Source organism: Heloderma suspectum, chromosome 2 (assembly GCF_057233095.1).
Source record: "Heloderma suspectum isolate Gila_16-S chromosome 2, 16-S_ref, whole genome shotgun sequence".
In the NCBI taxonomy this organism is placed as follows: domain Eukaryota; kingdom Metazoa; phylum Chordata; class Lepidosauria; order Squamata; family Helodermatidae; genus Heloderma; species Heloderma suspectum.
This window is the reverse complement of record NC_139459.1, coordinates 379,104,369-379,122,535: the sequence shown is the minus strand read 5'-3', so window position 1 is coordinate 379,122,535 and position 18,167 is coordinate 379,104,369. Positions and strand designations below refer to the sequence as shown.

General features: G+C 47.0%; 1 protein-coding gene across 1 annotated transcript; it reads right to left on the bottom strand.

The window, feature by feature from the left end:
- Nucleotides 1-241: 241 nt before the first annotated feature.
- LOC146356336 (vomeronasal type-2 receptor 26-like) lies at nucleotides 242-14,252 on the bottom strand. Its single transcript, XM_084830059.1, has 3 exons — nucleotides 13,912-14,252; nucleotides 7,732-7,858; nucleotides 242-1,158 (listed from the first exon to the last, which is right to left on the bottom strand). The coding sequence occupies exons 1-3, from the start codon at nucleotides 14,095-14,097 to the stop codon at nucleotides 242-244; spliced, it is 1,230 nt and encodes a 409-aa protein (XP_084686185.1). The 5' UTR covers nucleotides 14,098-14,252.
- Nucleotides 14,253-18,167: the final 3,915 nt, after the last annotated feature.

The window sequence follows — 18,167 nt, the reverse complement described above, 5'->3', positions numbered from 1 at the left end:
TCTAAGAAATGTAAGAGAACCATTGCTAGAGTGATGTGACACCATGAAGAGAGGATTTCAAAAAACATTCCCAGGGTTCCCCCTTCTTTCAGTGAAGGCCTCCCTCTATTCTTGGATCTAACTGCAACCCACAGCAAAGTAACAAGCCCAGGATCTGTTCCATAGTACTTTTGCCTCTATCAGAACATGTGATTCTTATCCAGACTGAAATGGGGATAGATTACTTTTTTTTCATTTCTAGCTATGTTAACATCCTATCTTTAGTTTTCATCATGAGATGCTCCTTTTTATTCAGATCAGGCCTCAGTACAATAATGTAGCACTTGGGAAGAAAGATGCAGCACAGCAACCCAACACTGGAGGTCAAAATAGAGAAGACCTGCACGGCTACCATGGATTTCCCCTTCGTGCTCAGGTAGGAGGGCACAAAGGACACCCAGACACTGCAAAAGACTAGCATGCTGAAAGTAATTAACTTGGCCTCATTGAAGGCCCCAGGCAGCTTCCTGGCTAGGAAAGCCACTGTGAAACAGATGGCAGCCAGGAAGCCCATGTAGCCAAGGGTAGTATAAAACATGGCGACAGATCCTTCGTTGCATTGCAGGATGATCTGTCCAGGCTGGGAGTGCATGTCGGACTCTGGGAATGGTGGAGAGATCCCCAGCCAGATGGAGCACATGACAACCTGCACACTGGAACAAGAAATTACAATGGAGTTGGCAAGACTCTTCCCCAGCCGTTTCTTCACCTTGTTCCCTGGCTTTGTGGCCAGGAAGACCAGCACCACAGTGATCGTTTTGGCCAACACAGATGCGACAGCCACTGAGAAGATGATGCTGAAGGCTGTTTGTCGGAGAAGGCAAGTCACTTTCCTTGGGCAGCCAATGAACAGAATGGAGGACCAAAAGGAAAGGAGAAGGGAGAGGAGGAGAATGTAGGAGAGGTTCCGGTTGTTGGCTTTGACTATTGGTGTGTCTAGGTATTTAATGAAGGTTCCTAACACAAAGGCTGTGATTAAAGACAAGAATACTGCAAATGAAGCCAGGATGATCCCCAACGGTTCTCCATAGGAGAGGAAGGTCATCTCCTTGGGGATACATTCATCACGGGCCTTGTTTGGATGCTGATTTTCTGGACATCTGCTGCAGTGGTCTGCATCTGAAAAGAAAGAGGGTGACTGTAGCATCATTAACACTGGTCGTACATCCAGAACTGTCTGTATCCTTGTAACAGCCCATCAGGACTCACTGGGTCAAGTCATCCTCCTCCTCTTGCTGAAAACACCCAGGCAGAGGGGCAGGAGGGAGCTGGGTCTGAGTATCCAGTTAACATGGAGCACGGCCTGTGGAGGGCCCAAGCTGTTGAGGGAAGCACGCCACAGCTGTGGGAGAAAAGTGACTCCTCAGTGGCAACAGCTGGGACTCCTCAAGCTGCTACTATCAGGCACTGGGAGAGAGCAGGAACAGGAGGATGGTGGGGAGAGCAAAGAAAGGGAAGGTGGGCTGGTCAAAGGGGCTCGCCAGAAGGCAGACCAGGACTGCCAAGGCAGATGCTGCAGGAGTGCCTCACCTGCAAGCACCACCCAGGCCTTCCTTCGCTGGGAGACCTGGACATTCCCAATTGGCAGGTGCAGGAACACCTCAGCATATCACAGCCTGGGCTTAGCAACTCTCTCTGGGGCACATGAAGTGTCCCATCTGTGACAAGGGCCCTGATTCAGAGATTCTCTCCAATAGCCAGATTTCTCCTAAAACCAGCGACCATCTAGAGTTTAATCCTTCGCTCTCAATATGGGTTATACAGAATTCTATTTCTTAAGAAACACACTCTCAGACAAGTTTTGTCTTGTTTCTTTACCACAAAAATATCAGCATAATGGTATGAAATTGAAGCACTCATGCATGCATAATTTCAAACACATGACACCTCCATCATCTTTCTAAGCAAGGCTTCTGTGTAAGCAGAGCCAAGTACTTTTGCCCTTTCTCAGTGATAATCAAATCAAGCTTGCCAAGTTGATTCTACAGGCAACACATCAAAGGAAGCTGTTCCTAAGGCATACTGCCCACTGATGTGTGTCCTGAGTCCCTTTTATATACTTTTTGGATGCTATGAAATACCTCAAAACTATGCTTACTACCAATTAATTTTCTTATCTAAGAATCCCAAAGATACTGTAGCATTTCTACTTTAAGACCTTATATGTTTAAATAAGATTATTGAACTTTGAAGCTTTTTATACAGATTAATATGCTTAACAACACATTTACACAAACATTTTAACTTTCTTTGACACGTTACAGGTATTTTTTTTTTGTCTTGTGAGCTTGTTATCTTATACGTATCTTCTCTTCTTCTCTGGAGCTTCTCTTTAAATGGACGGCATTAGGTTCTCAGCATATTAAGGTAGTCAGAGCTCCTTACACTATCACGTTTTTTTGTTGTTGCATTTTTTTTACCTGGAAATGGCGACGGCAGCTGGACGGAAGACTGGCCGCCACAGCCACCACTGCCGAACCGCTGCCAGAGCAGCCACTGGAGCAGCCGCCACCAGGAAGATCAGCCTAAGGTAAGTCCCATCCCGGGGGGGGGGTGGGGGGCGGGGGGCCGTACCGCCTAGGGATGGACGAAAGTCACTTACCTGATCCCGAAGCTTGCTTCGCGGTGGGGGGGAGGCGCTCCGTCCCTCCCCCCGAAATTCTGGCCGGGGGGGAGGCGCCCTGTCCCTCCAGCCATGAATCCTCTAGTCCTGCCGGGACGCAAATGGCGGTGGCCGTAGCCGCCGCCGTTTGCTTCCCTGGAGTCAGCCGTGATAGGCTATGTAAATGTTTACGTAGCCTATCACGGCTGACTTTGGGGGGGTGAAAGCTTGTACGCAAATGTGTTCCTTATTTTGGCACGTGTAGTCTACATAAACATTTATGTAGACTACGGCAAAAATAAGGGGAATGCAAATAGTGTTGCCCTTATTTTCGCCATAGCCTACATAAATGTTTACGTAGACTACACGTCCCAAAATAAGGAACCCAAATGGGCGCCGCCATTTGCATACGCGCTCTTTTTTTCCCCCAAAGTCAGCCATGACAGGCTACGTAAACATTTATGTAGCCTATCACAGTGTTTTTTTTTTAATCTAGCCGTGATAGGCTACGTGAATCTTTACGTAGCCTATCACGTTTGCTTGTTATTTGTTTTTTTTTAATTTGGAAATGGTGGTGGCAGCAGCCGGTCAGAAGACCAGCTGCCGGCGCCGCCACCAAACTGCCGCCGTACCACTGCCGAACCGCCGCCAGAGCCTCCGCCGGAGCCGTCGCCGCTGCCAGGGACATTCGACTAAGGTAAGTCCCGTCCTGGGGGAGCGGGAGGGCAGTTTGTCCACCAATTTCAGGGGGCCAATAGCGCTGGAATTTGGCCTTCCTGAGATTCGTGGAGAAATTATCTGACATCCCTAGTTCCGCCACCGATTTCGAGGGGCCGAATGCGCTGGGATTCGGTGTCCCTGAGATCTGTGGCAGAACTTTCGTACATCCCTACATTTTTCAGTGCTTCCACATCAGGAAATGGAATTCAGGGACCTGGTAGCCCCTGTGGAGGTAACTGAAAGTGCCCAATTTCAGATGGTTAGGTCCAGTGGCTTTTGTGCTAGCCATGCATATAATTTCCTGTTCTCAAAAACTAAAGCAAAAGGTAACAAGAACTGTCAAGCCACAGAGGGGATTAAGGTTGCTAATCAGAAGGTGAAGGTAACAATTAGGAAGACACTATCCCGAACTCTCATATAGGTTTTCTGAAGTGCAAAACAACCCCCAGCCCCTAGTACTTTCCTTTTGTCTGTCCTGAATCTGCCACTACTCAGCTTCACTGGATGACCTGACACACTTCAAAGGAAGAAAAGTTAAAGGGAGAAAAGTTAAACCTCTCTTTGGCTGCAAGACACATTACCTGGTAATTAGTCACACTGAACTCATAGCGAAGTCACCATGAACGCAGTGGAGTTCATAGCCAAGAGCAATACCAGCGAGCCAACACTCAGGTGGGCATGTTCAAGGCTGGCACAGTCCCCCTGGCAGTAGAGGAACATGCAGGACAGGCTAAAAAGAGTGTCTTGCCTATTCAGAGTTGATTTACTGCACTGAGGGCATTGTGGTGGGCAGGCATGGGTGGCAGAGGCTGGCAGAGGAGGAGGGCAGTAGCAAAGAGGGCACCGTGTGGGGGTGGGCAGGCAGGCAAGCTGGCTACCGAGAGGCAGCTGTGGGCATGGGTGCAGCAGGGTGGGCAGGAAGGCAAGAAGGCAGATGGGCAGAGCAGAGCAGCAATGCCATTCCATGTGGGAATAAATCTGTGGTGTTGGAGGAAGATCTACAGATGCTACAGCATCCCCTTATTCATTTCATTCAGAGCTACAGTCCTTCACTGCAAGCACAGCCAAAGGACAATACTGATGATGATGATGATAATGATGAGTGGAGGACCCATAAAGAGACACAGAGATGCTAGGAGCAACCCTTTGATGCAGCTGGAGTTGAGTTACTGCTCTGAAAGCACAGACAAATAATTATGTATGTATGTATATACACGTGCACGCACGCACACACACATACACACTGCCCTTCCTGACTCAAAGAAAAAAAAAAGCCAGCCAAAATCAGAGGAAACAGCAGGGTGGGTGTGCTGTTCATGCACCCAAGGGCCTGAGGGTGGGGTTTCACAGCAGGATCAGGTTGACCTTGAGGAAGACCAGCTACTCCACCAACTTAGCATCCAAGCAGGAGCGGTGGGGTGTCACAGTTGAAAACACCCTCTTGCTTGGGACGCTGGTCGGTGGGCAGCTGACTCATTCCACGCCCACCCTAGCCAGTTCCAACCAAACCTGACTGTGGGATGACCAGTAGGCCATGGGGTCCATGGAAGAGTCCTCCATGGGCTCCACCAGGTAACGCTGCACAGACATTGTATTATTATCCTGGTGGATGGATTGGGTGCCTCTCCCCGCAACTGCTGCCTGCACTGCCTTGGCCCAGAACCCCTGGCCTGTGGTCCTGCTGCGAGTGCTGCTACTGCTGCTGTGGGGTGGTGCTGCTAGAAGGGATGGTCCATTCGCCCTCCTCCTCCTCTGGCCCCTTCGCCTGTGCTTCCCTCACTTGCCCCATCAGGATTTCCTTCCACCCCCTCCAGGAGTTCTCTGCACAAAGCCCATCCCGGAGATGCGGGCTGCACATAGTGGCCAGCATGTATGCCCTCTCCTGGGATAGGGTCTCCACCTGCTGTACTAGGCCATCCCTCAGCCTTGTCACCACTTCCCATACATCTGGTAGGAAGCGCCTGCCTGTGACTGGATCCCTGGAATACAGAAACTCACCCATCTGTTTCTGGAGATGCCCGGCCACAGGGATCACATGGCTGAGGAGGGCAGTGCTGGTGCTGAGGCCCCAGAACAGGACACACCCTTCAGACAGGGGGAAAGCCAGCCTGGCTACTGGTTCCGTTGGTCCCACCCATACCTCACCCCTGCCCACCTCTGCCCCTGCCAAGAGCAGCACCAGGGTGGTGGTATCCCTAAGATACTTCATATGCATTGTGTGTCATGCTTTGCCCCACAGTACATATGGTCTGTGTATGTACTGTTTGCTTGAGAACAATAATGCTGCACTCACGAAGCACAAGCATCGCACACACAAGATCAAAAGAACAGCAGACACGGAAAGAAAAAACGACCTACACAAGCTGGGGGGGGGGGGTAACACGAAAACTAACCAGCTATGGAAAGCCGAACAGCAGGAAAAGGGGGGGGAGATATTTTATTTTTCTATCAGAATATAGATGAAGAGTTGACAAATGGGAAGGGCAGGAATAGTAATTGAGAAGGGTGGGAGGGGGGAGCCAAAGAGCAAGCAGTAAAAGCAAGGAAACACACTGAAGCCTAACAACTGGAAGAGGAAGGGGAGGTTTTACATATATTTTCCAGATTTTTTCTTTTAAAGACTCTAGAAGAAGGATTTAAGGGACATGGAAGACTAAGAAATTGAAGGGAATTCAAGGAATATAGAAGAAAGATTTAATTTAATGCAATCAGAAGACTAAGAAATGGAACTGAGAAGGGCTGAGAACTGCTGCATTAGCACAATGCAATACTAAAGAACTCTTCTCCTTCTACCAACTCTCTCACCCACTGGGAAACAAAAGTAGAATCTCCTGTTATATATAACCCCTCCTCCACCCCTGGGATTGGAGACTGCTGGGTTCAAAGTTCAGCCCTATTGGCCCCTAGAGATGTTACTTGCCAAGGCTCAGTTCCCCCCTCCCAACTCCTCCTCTCCCCCTCCCTAATCTTAAGCGAATGGTTAGATTTCCCAGACAGGCTGAGTGGGCTTCAGAATCATCTGGATCAGTCCAAAACAATCAAAAGCTATTTGGACTGATCCAACCCGCTTTGGACCAATCTGGATCCTATTTGGATCTGGACCGATTTGGTCCAAATCACCCTGCTTCGGTGTGGATCCAGAACTGATGTGATGCACACCCCGAAGTTAGGGTACCCTCTTTAACCCTGTTAAGTGAACATCATAACCCTAAATTTAAGATTTCGCACCTCCTTATGGGGATTCCTTTCAAATCAGTAAAAGGTGCAAATGATTTATCTCTAATGGCCTGGTACTGTCTCAGCAATGAGACACTTGTACTACTCCCGGGTCAGAAGGCAAACCTTGCTTGTTTTAGGCATTGGGGCCTCATTTTTAATTCCAGAATTCTCCTGGAGGCGTTTGCTTATGGAATCTCCTCATTGGGCAGCAGGGATAAGATGATACCGGTAGGAAAGGTTGGCCTGGAGCGCCACACACCCCCTGCCTGGTCTGCAGAGCTACTTCCCTGCAACTAGCATCATCCACTGAAGGACAGCCATGAAGTGTTGCCCCCTGAAAGGCCAGGACATCTAAAGGGGAGAGCTGAAGGTGTCCCTAGTTGAAAGCTAGGAAGGGAGGGAGGGAGGGAGGGAGGGAGGGAGGGAGGTGTAATTCCTTACCTGGAGTTGTAAGTCTATATGCTTACCAGTCCTCAGTGCTATGACTGGGGGAAAGAAGACGCACAATGAAAAGCTGGCTGCACTTACATGTTTGCTCCTGTGATTAGGGAGACTATGGAAGAGAGTGGGGTTACTGTGCCCCTGCTGGGAGACCCACTCAGAGTTCAATTCCATTTGGAAGAAAAATGGGGATGTGGGAGAGGTGATCAAACAACATTGTGTATCAGGGGAGGGGAGAGAGAAACGTTCCCTGGTAGAGGACAGGAAAGCTGCATCTGAGAGACCTTATGGAGCTGCTACTGTCGGTCAGAGTAAAATAGCCGGTACTGGGCTTGATGGACTTGGGGGTTGACTGGATAGAAAAACAGCATCCTGCGTTGTGCCGATGTGGATTATGAAACATGTTAAGCCAAACACTTTTCAGGGGAGTGTCTATGTGATTATCGTAACTTTGTCTTCACCATGTTCCTGTGAGCTATATGAGGCTAAGTTGTAGCAAGTGGCTAATTCCAGGGAACTCCCATTAAGTCACATCCAAGGAACAGGAATCCTTCATACAGCCTCATTATCTGACACATCCATGGAAAGTTTTGCTAGAGTGTTTGAAAGGAATAGAAGAGCGAATCAAAACAGAGCAGGGGAGAGTATTGGGCAGATGAATACTTGCCCTGTTTTCTCAAGGGAACACCCATTCCTCGGAGTTCACCTACCATCCTGAGTGGAGATTGTCCCTTCTGCACATGGAGCACAGGCATAGCAGCAAGGTGGCTCTCCGTCCTGAATCTCTTTGGCATATCCAGGGTGACAGCTCTCGACACACCTGGAACGAGGCACAGTCTAGCAACAAAGAGAAGGAGCACCAAGGAAAAAGTCTGAGAGTTATTTGTGCCTATGGAAATCAATCATAAAGTCTGGAAAGGACCCAACAAGCTTTCTAGCCTTAGTGACCCAAGTGACCTCAGGTCTTTATCTTACGGAAACATTATTTATGCACAACAACATGGCAGGGAGACCTCTTTGGTCTGTTTGTTTCAACAGTTATAGCCACCTTTTCTATACATGTGCACAAGGCACTTTTCAGAACGGAAAGATCTAAGGTACAATATCAAAGGAAACTAACATACAGTCCTAGAACAACAAAAATTACAAACAGCACCAATACAACAGCATCCATAAAACTGGAGACTGTCAGATTGTAGTCCTTCTATTACATATAAAGCAGATTTCTTTGTTACATCTTCAAAACATATTTGTGCAGTCAGTCTCTGTGTGATTGCTCTTAAAAGTTAACTGTTCAGGGAGGCAACTACATAGTCTTGGCACCAGAACTAGAAAAGCCCCTCTCGTCTTTGTATGATTTTTTAATTATTTATCTTTTGCTCCTTGGTGGCAGAGCAGACAGAAAAATATGGTAAAGATTATTTCAAACACCATGGAATATTGCAGGAGAAATATTATTTGGGTTATTATTATATTCTGTGATGTATAAATAAGATAAATAAGAAACCCAGACTGAAATGGGTTGAGATAAGATGGTCAATATCGAAATCAGATTGATTATGTCCTTTGCAGCCAAAGATGGAGAAGCTCCATACAGTCAGTAAAAACAAGACCTGGAGCTGACTGTGGCTCAGATCATGAGCTGCTTCTTGCAAAATTTCGGCTTAAATTGAAGAACGTCGGGAAAACCACTAAACCGTTCAGGTATGACCTAAATCATATCCCTGATGAATATACAGTGGAGGTGAGGAATAGATTTCAGGGATTAGACCTGATAGACAGAGTGCCTGAGGAACTATGGATGGAGGTCCATAACATTGTTCAGGAGGCAGCAACGAAATCCATCCCAAAGAAAAAGAAAGGCAAGAAAGCCAAGTGGCTGTCTGATGAGGCTTTACAAGTAGCTCACGAAAGAAGGGAAGCGAAAAGCAAGGGAGAAAGGGGAAGATATACCCAACTGAATGCAGAGTTCCAGAGAATAGCAAGGAGAGACAAGAAGGCCTTCTTAAATGAACAATGCAAAGAAATCGAGGAAAACAACAGAATGGGAAAGACTAGAGATCTCTTCAAGAAAATTGGAGATCTCAAGGGAACGTTTTGTGCAAAGACGGGCATGATAAAGGACAAAGAAGGCAGGGACCTAACAGAAGCAGATGAGATTAAGAAGAGGTGGCAAGAATACACAGAAGAACTATACAGGAAAGATCTGAATGTCCCTGATAGCCATGATAGTGCGGTCACTGAACTTGAGCCGGACATCCTAGAGAGTGAAGTCAAGTGGGCCTTAGGAAGCATTAGTAACAACAAAGCTAGCGGAGATGACAGTATTCCAGCCGAGCTATTTAAAATCCTAAAAGATGATGCTGTTAAAGTGCTGCATTCAATATGCCAACAAATCTGGAACACTCAACAGTGGCCACAAGACTGGAAAAGGTCAGTTTACATTCCAATTCCAAAGAAGGGCAACGCCAAAGAGTGTTCAAACTACCGCACAATTGCGCTCATTTCACAAGCCAGCAAGGTGATGCTCAAAATCCTACAAGCTAGGCTTCAGCAGTATGCGAACCGAGAACTACCGGAAGTACAAGCTGGGTATAGAAGAGGCAGAGGAACTAGAGATCAAATCGCCAACATTCGCTGCATCATGGAGAAAGCAAGAGAATTCCAGAAAAACGACTATTTCTGCTTCATTGACTACGCTAAAGCCTTTGATTGTGTGGATCACAACAAACTGTGGCAAATTCTTAAAGTGATGGGAGTACCAGACCACCTTACCTGTCTCCTGAGAAACCTGTACGAGGGTCAAGAAGCAACAGTAAGAACCAGACATGGAACAACCGATTGGTTCAAAATTGGGAAAGGAGTACGACAAGGCTGCATATTGTCACCCTGCTTATTTAACTTATATGCAGAGTACATCATGAGAAATGCCAGGTTGGATGAATCAGAGGTCGGAATTAAGATTGCTGGGAGAATTATCAATAACCTCCGATATGCAGACGATACCACCCTAATGGCAGGAAGCGAAGAGGATCTAAAGAGCCTCTTGTTGAGGGTGAAAGAGGAGAGTTTAAAAGCTGGTTTGAAACTCAACATTAAAAAAACAAAGATCATGGCATCTGGCCCCATCACTTCCTGGCATATAGAAGGGGAAGAAATGGAAGCAGTGACAGATTTTACTTTCTTGGGCTCCAAGATCACCGCAGACGGTGACTGTAGCCATGAAATTAAAAGACGCTTGCTCCTTGGGAGGAAAGCTATGGCCAACCTAGACAGCATAGTAAGAAGCAGAGACATCACCTTGCCGACAAAGGTCCGTCTAATCAAAGCTATGGTTTTCCCAGTAGTAATGTATGGCTGTGAGAGCTGGACTATAAGGAAGGCTGAGCGCCGAAGAATCGATGCTTTCGAACTGTGGTGCTGGAGAAGACTCTTACGAGTCCCCTGGACTGCAAGGAGGTCAAATCAGTCCATCCTAAAGGAAATCAACCCTGAGTGCTCATTGGAAGGACAGATAATGAAGCTGAAGCTCCAATATTTTGGCCACCTAATGCGAAGAGAAAACTCCCTGGAAAAGACCCTGATGCTGGGAAAGACTGAAGGCAAAAGGAGAAGGGGACGGCAGAGGATGAGATGGCTAGATAGCATCTCCGGGAGAGAGCGCAGGACAGGAAGGCCTGGCGTGCTATGGTCCATGGGGTCACGAAGAGTCGGACACGACTGAATGACTGAACAACAAATCTTCCAAGAACATCTGCAATTGCCCAACCACTGCCTTCTCAAGTACCTTACCCAAGAAAGGAGTATATGTGAGTGGGCAGAAGTTTGCATAAACCTCCAGGGAGGACTTCTCAGCAGTGGACACACCACCCCCTCCTTCAAGATGGTGGGTACCATTCCATCAAGCAAAGACACATTCATGACTCCATGGATCTACTCCTGGCTAGCTCAGATGAGCCAGAATGGGTAAGTGTCGAGAGAGCAGGTTGTAGGCTGAACAGCGACAAGCATCTTCTCTGCATCCTCAGTTTCCCAAAACTGAAAGTGATCCCACACAGTTGAACTAAAAGGTGTGTTGGACACCTCACCAGATAGCGTACTACAAGTAACATTCAAGTGAGCATAGAGATTGATCCCCAAAGTAGATCACAAAATTAACACAGCAGGCCTCCCAGGGCTTTAGCATGGGAAATACTGGGAAAGATGACAATAACTAGCCAGAAATGCTCTGCTGGATCGCTACTTGAGGATGCAATGGAGGCAGCCAGGAGACCTTCTTTGCTGCCCTCGCTGCTGTTCTGTAGGTGTAATGATGTGTTTTTAAGAGTGTACGATTGGCCTGAGAACGTGTCTTATGCCACTTACACTGTAGCCATCTCCCACCCTGTTTCATTTCCCAGGGCCCACCAGAGAACCAGGGACTATGTCAGGCTTCACAGTAGAGCTGTGCCTCGCTTCCGTGCCAAATCTGAATTCCAAAGGTAATTGGGGTGCTTCGGGGGTGCCTCAGTGAGATCCAAAGCAGATCAGACCAGCACCGAGGCAGTCCAAAGGGAAGCGGGCCACTGCGAAAGTGCCTTGGTCCACCTCAGAGATTCTGAGTTATTTTGATGCCGTCTGAAGCCCAGACAGCATGTCTCTAAATGTATCAATTTGTGAAAGATCAGGGAGCGGGAGAGGAGGTGGACGGGGGGGGGGGGAAGGGAGAGGAGGAGGAGAGCAAGGGAGATAGCTCTGGTGAATGGCAACTCTAGTTGCCAAATTAGGGCTGAACTTCACACAGCAGTCTCCAATCGGTGACGGTGGTGGAGGGGTGGGGAATACTGTATGTATTGGAGAGATCAGCCTGCATTTGTTTCATTGCAAGAGAGAGTGCTGTTAGAGGGGTGGTTAGAGAGAGCTGTTTGGTTAGTTACTTGCCTAGATCTGTGTGGGGTGTGTGTGTGTGTGTGTTGTACTGCAGCTTTGCCCTTGTTATTCTTTCCCACCCAGCCCTTTTCAACTCAAGTCTCCCCTTTTGTTCTTTTCTAGGTTAATTATTTAAAACACCAAAAAATTTCAAAGGTGCTTTAGTTTCCTCCTTTCCTTGTCTTATTCTTTGGCTTCCCCTGCCCATCCTTCTGAATTATTCTACCAATCTTGTTAGTTCTTTCTTTCTTTCTACATACTTTTTTAAAATAAAAATAAGAGAAATATAAAAAGTAGTTTAGTTTCCTTGCCTTGCCCTTTGGCTTCCCCTGTCCCCCATTCTCAATTCAACTCTTAGTAGTTTTCCCTGTATTTCTTGCTAGATCATTTAAAAACTCTCTGTCTGTCTGTCTGTCTGTCTGTCTTTCCTTTCCTTTCCTTTCCTTGTTCCTGGCTCTCCCCCCACCCCCTTCTCAATCCCTGTATTCCTTCCGTGCCCATTTTTGAACTCTATAGCTTTTCCCTAAAATATATATAAAAATAAGAACCCTTTTCTTTGCTTGTAGGTAGTACTGTATTTGCTTTACTTTGGCGTGTGTGTGTGTGTGTGTGTGTGTTTGCATGCTTGTGTTGTGGTCAAGCAAACAGTGTGTTGCAAAGCACTTCCCACAACACCACTTTTCAAAATACAAGGGGCAAAGCATTACACACATTAACATATACGATTTAAATTCAATACTACACTGTGTGGCAAAGCAAGCTCAACATGATGCATCTTCGGGGTCTTGGCACTGGATCTTCCCATTGCCCAAATTTCATGTACTTCTTTGCAACCAGTAAAAAGTTATAGCTCTTTGCTTTGAGAGTTTGTGTTGAAAAAAGCACATAGCACAGCCTGCCTGCCAGAATGTTTTCCCAGGTAATGTGTCTTCCATTCAGCCAAAGAGAGCCTGAGGTCGCCCACTGTGAAGCTGAATAGGAAAGTAGTACTAGAAGAGAGGGGTTATTTGCACTTCAAAGAAACAGAGATTACAGCAGAGATTAGGGATAGTGACCTCCACCTAATCACTGCTTAAACACCTAATTTCTCTGATTAGCAGAAAAACAACTGGGCTAAACTCTCTGATACTTGGCATGTGGGATCACCTCCAGGGGGGCTGATGGGTGCCCAAATGTCATGCACTTCTGTGGGAACAAGGAAAAGTTATAGCTCTTCGCTTTGAGGGTGACAAAAGTGACAAAATCTAATTTTAATTCTGCCTACCACAAAACCCACCATGCCAAACTGTCTTAGATTTGACAGGTGGAATCAGCTCAATGGGGGCCTGCAGGTTGCCAGATTTCATGTATTTACCATGAAATTTGTTTCTGTTTCCAATTTCATTTCTGTTTTCCAATGCAAGTTAATGAGAAAATGTCAAATCTGAATAATTCAGATATCCAAATCTCGCTTCAGCTCCAATTCTGGAGCAAAGCGGGTTGGGTCTGAATTGGTCCGAAGCAAAGTGGGGTTGCATCAGAAGGTCCAAAGCACCATCCGAAGCAAAGCAGGGGGTCCGTGCACAGCCCTACTGCACAGCACCGGAGAGGGCGTTGCGTCTCACCATTCCATAGAGCACCTAGAGTCTTGACAGATCGTTGTCAAGTCACCCAAGTCACCCAATATAACAACACTTTAAAAGTGTGGTTTGTCCTGTGAATTTCCAGATAGTCATGCATCCTAAGGTGTGTTCAGAAGCCAGAACAACAGTTACAAAACCAGGTGACTTGGGGGAGCTAAACACACTCCAGCCAGCACTGCCATAGGATGGTTCTTTCACAATGCAATCCTGCAGGTGATGCATCAACAAAGTCCACTATGCACAATGGGACTTCCTTCTAGTTAATTGTCCATAGCATTGTACTGGAACTCTCACAAGGCATATTCAATGTATTATTAGAACTTAACAAGTCAATAATGTGACATGAATAATTTCCCTTACCCCATTAAAATACTTGGGCCACACAAGGGCTTCTGGTCGAATGGTGAGCTTCACGTCTGTGAATGCCTGTCTCTTCACACTCCCAATATTCACTCTACCACGAGACCTATTGGGAAACAGCACCCAATTCACAATATCGAAGTCAGGTTCCAGCTCCCCATTCTCATCAAGATACAGTCCATCCATGGAAATATTAGAAAGACGTCCCTCTCTTAAGAAACGGTGAAACTAGAATGACAGAGAAAACAACCAGCATTTAGCAAAGATGCTAGCATCTTCATTATCTTAGTACTTCTCCCTTTGAGCTGTAATCCTTGATGAACGGGGGCCAAAGAACATCCAATCTGTGCACCGAGTGGATGTCAGTCCTTGGTTTTTTATAGCACAACTGAGATACCTCTGCAATCTCCTCTTTCTGCTTCAGCCTTTTGGAGAGGACCAGAGACATTAATTTGCATGCTAAGGCAGCCTTCTCCAATCTGGTGCCCTCCAGATATATTTTGGACAACAGCTTCCATACTAACTTCTTGATCAGGATATTTTGTGATGCACCCATGATTTCCCCCCCCCCAAGGAGCAAGTGGAGACCTAGTGGAGACCACTGCCAACATCCACAGGGGCAGTTGTTTCTCCGGGAACCCAGAAAACCAGATATCCTGGTTTTCTGGTCATTTCCCAGAAAACCAGGTATCCTATGGCTGTGTAGCCACTGCCTGGCGGCCATAGGATTGCTCCCTCAGTGTATAAATTGGATGTGTTATCCTTCACCATTGGGTTGTTGTTGTTTTGGAGTTTTGACAAAATGGGAATCCAAGAGAATTGGGACAAGCAAGAAGAGTTTGCATTTTTTTGGATTAACTCTGTGTAAAGTGAAAGGATGAAGACATTCCTGGGCACATCTAGACCTTCAGATGAAGTGGGAAGCTTTTTTGAAGTTGGGGAGATAGTTGTTGTTTTTGTCTATGTTTATGGTTTGCTTCTGCTATTCCTGTTTATTAACGTCAATACACACCGTTGTTTGGTAATAACTCGTGTGTGTGTGTGTGTTTGTGTGTACTTGGTGCAGCTACCCAGACATCCAAATAATTGTCCCTAATTTTACGGGGTGGAGACTTGATCCAGAAGTGTATCATGGAAGGAACATAACCCAGCACTGTCTTCAGACCCAAGGTTTACATGAGCCAGGAGGAAGAAGGGACCGACAGAGCCAGAGAGAGCTCCCCTGTCTGAAAGACCCCTGCATAGGCCTCCCCCCCAAGGGGGAAGCCTATGAAATGGGACCAACAGAGACAAACGGTTGATGCAAAGAGTCCAACTTCAGCTAAGAAGGCTGGATCTGTCCTGGTCTGGTCTGAGCAGAAACCCAGTCAGGAAATGCTTGCCTGAAAGGCAAAGTGGTGTCAGTGTACACATGATCTCAGTTGGAAGGGCAAATCTTTGGTTGGGAGACATCACACTAAAGGCCTTACTCCTGGTGGTTTCTAAGGAGATCTCCAACCCAAGTGGGGCCACGAGGATTGCCTCTTCAGAAGACCTCTCCCCACAGGGATCCTTGAGGATACTACTGAGTGAGAAAATTAGACTCTGTTTCCTGCCCACACTTCAATGCTTGGGACACATTATGATGTCTCTACATTGAGTCTTTCACCATTTGTGGTGGTGTTGCAAAACAAGAATGGAATACCTGCCATGCCTGCGGCCACTGGTGTTCCAGCCTGCTATGTCCACCCACCATCATTATCTGCTTGGATCGGGATAAATATGCAGCATTTAAAGCATGGGCCACAGCTTGGACACTGTTGTAGGTCCTGAAGCTGTCTTGAGACAGGGCTCTCTCAAGCTCCTCCAAGGGCAGCTCCCCCAGTTTCTCTTTCTCTGTGCAACTTTTCCAGCTTCTCTTGGACAACACATGTTTTGAAGACAAACAATGGAAGGATTCATTCCAAAACACATACAGAAAAGAGGAAAATGGTATATAATAGTCATATTTGGTCTTCTTTTGTGCATTCACTTTGAAGGTCAAAGAACCATGGATGAACCTGAAGGAAATAGGTGCAAAAACCAAGTTGTAGTCGATATCCGGAAAGGTTGTTGTGATCCAGACTTTTGCCCCAGTTTCTTTCTTTTCAAGCATTCTTTGTATTTTGATAAGTGGAAGAAATACATATTGAACATCTGCATACAATACGACTACATTGACTTGTCCCCACACAACAGATAGTTCAGTCTCATGTCTGTTTCTTATGTGTAGCCTTTGTGAGAAGGCAACGCAGATTCCACTCCTGGTCAACAGGGGTGCCATGGTTCTCATGAACCTGTCTCCATTGTCATTGCCTGGAGCAAAGAGACCAATCCACGTCCATCCAAAAAACAGGAGCAGTTGCACGATCCCCGGGTACTGGGTTTCTTCCCTTGGGCCCATCCGGTGCACAAAAGGGAACTGAGTTTGATCATTCAGAACACGATCAACAACACCATAACTGATCTAGTGAGGAATGGAAGAAACTGGCATTCTGCACTGTGTAGTTTTCAGGATAAAGGCCAGATATTTATTAACCTGAAAATACTAATATCTAACAAAATGGCTGCCACTATGAGAGGTGCTGGATGTATGTGGAGGTGGAGTGCAGAAATATCCCAAGGATCTTGGATGGTGCCCAGAGGGTACAGTGGGGTCTTTGGCAGTGGGGGTCCAGGGCACAGAAGCCCCCCCACCCAGGATTGAAACAAACAACAACTACTACTAACAGGATGCCAACGGCAGTGTTTTCCTTTTCCCCATAAGAGTGAATCCAAAACTTTCACTTCTTCAAAATACAGTAGAGCAGTGCAATTGAAGACACTACAAGATGTGGGTTAATCCTGCTCCCTGAAATGAGTGAGCCCATTGTAAAGGAAAGGTAGCCACACTCCCAACTCTCTTCCAGATACTGTTCTCCGGGCACAATAGAGTCTTTTTCAGGAATTCCCACCAAGCATGGGCAACATGAGCAGAAAGGCCTGCAGGGCCGACCCTTTAGCTCAGGAGAGGACAACTTCGTTTTGTCTGGAGGGCGCCTACCAGCCTTCGAAGCCTGGAGCTCCAACACTTTACTGATATCACCAGACATGGCTAAAATCCTAGAGTGCTGGGGAACATTTTGTGCAGGGAGAGTGCACTTTGTTTCCCAGAAGAATTGGGCTCCCCACAGCCTGCCCAAAAGCTGCTTGGACAATTCTCAGAGCCCAATTGCAGCAACTGGATAGGGGCTGGCAAAAATCACCAGGGGGGCCTTATTTGGCCTGCAGGCTGATTCCTGCCCAGCCTTCCTTTACCTTCACCCATGTGGTCACGTGCCTTGTGCCGACCTCCCTGTGTTCAAGCGCTGCCTTTGCTTCGCTTCCATTCAGTCACCACCAAAAGGCAAGAAGGAGGAATTGGCAGTGTTGGGCCCTTCTGAACCTGGGTGCTCTTGGCAACTGCCCCACCATGCTGATCCCTGACGCCAGCCCTGATTATGCTCTTCCCCTGGCTTTGCTTTTTGATGCCCTGCCTCCCATTCAAAAGTGTCTCCACCACCACTACGCACCTCCAAGCTTCCTCAGTGGCCGGAGGTGTTTTGGAAAGGAATCCATGCTGACCAAGTGCACTGCTCCCATTGACATGCCGCTGGCCTCCCCCCCCCCCATTCCTACCTGTGGGATTTTGTAGATGCCTGACATGGTGGAAATGAGGATGGACAGGTCGGATTCAACCCCTTCAAGAATGGCCAGTGGGTTATTTCTTCTCCCACAGCTGTAATTTGGGAGGTTGCTTTCCCCACCAGCAAGCAGCTGCAGCATGGCATATGATGTCGTCCTTCCATAATAATGGCTCTCATAGAGGGTGTAGCCCAGGCTGACATTGGGTAGGAGCCAGGGATTCCGACTGACCTCCTGGATGGCAAACAAGAAGGACAAGCTGTGCCAGTACCTCAGACGTACACGACTGCAAAGCAAGAAGTCCAAGTTAGAGGAGATGTGTCGCACTGTCATCCTCCATTCAAGGAAAACAAAATGTCACAGTCTATAGCCATTTTCATGCAATATAAATCTCAGAAGAGCTGATTTTCACACAATGGTTTGCATGTTGATTGGGGGCAAGGAATATACCTTCATTGCAAGGTGAATAAATATCTACTTGCCACAAAAAAACAAAGATGGAATGATTGTGCCCAATTTCTTGAGAGGAGAGATTGACAAGCTTCAAAATACACACACATACAGGCATGCACACC

Bases quoted from the DNA above. Each gene is read 5' to 3' on its own strand.
- LOC146356336 (XM_084830059.1), bottom strand. From the start codon at position 14,097: ATGGATGGACTGTATCTTGATGAGAATGGGGAGCTGGAACCTGACTTC. The intron at 7,859-13,911 runs GTAAGGGAAATT...CTTTGTTGCTAG, and splicing joins GGCCCAAGTATTTTAATGGG to ACTGTGCCTCGTTCCAGGTG. The intron at 1,159-7,731 runs GTAGGTGAACTC...CTTTCTTTTCAG, and splicing joins GACAATCTCCACTCAGGATG to ATGCAGACCACTGCAGCAGA.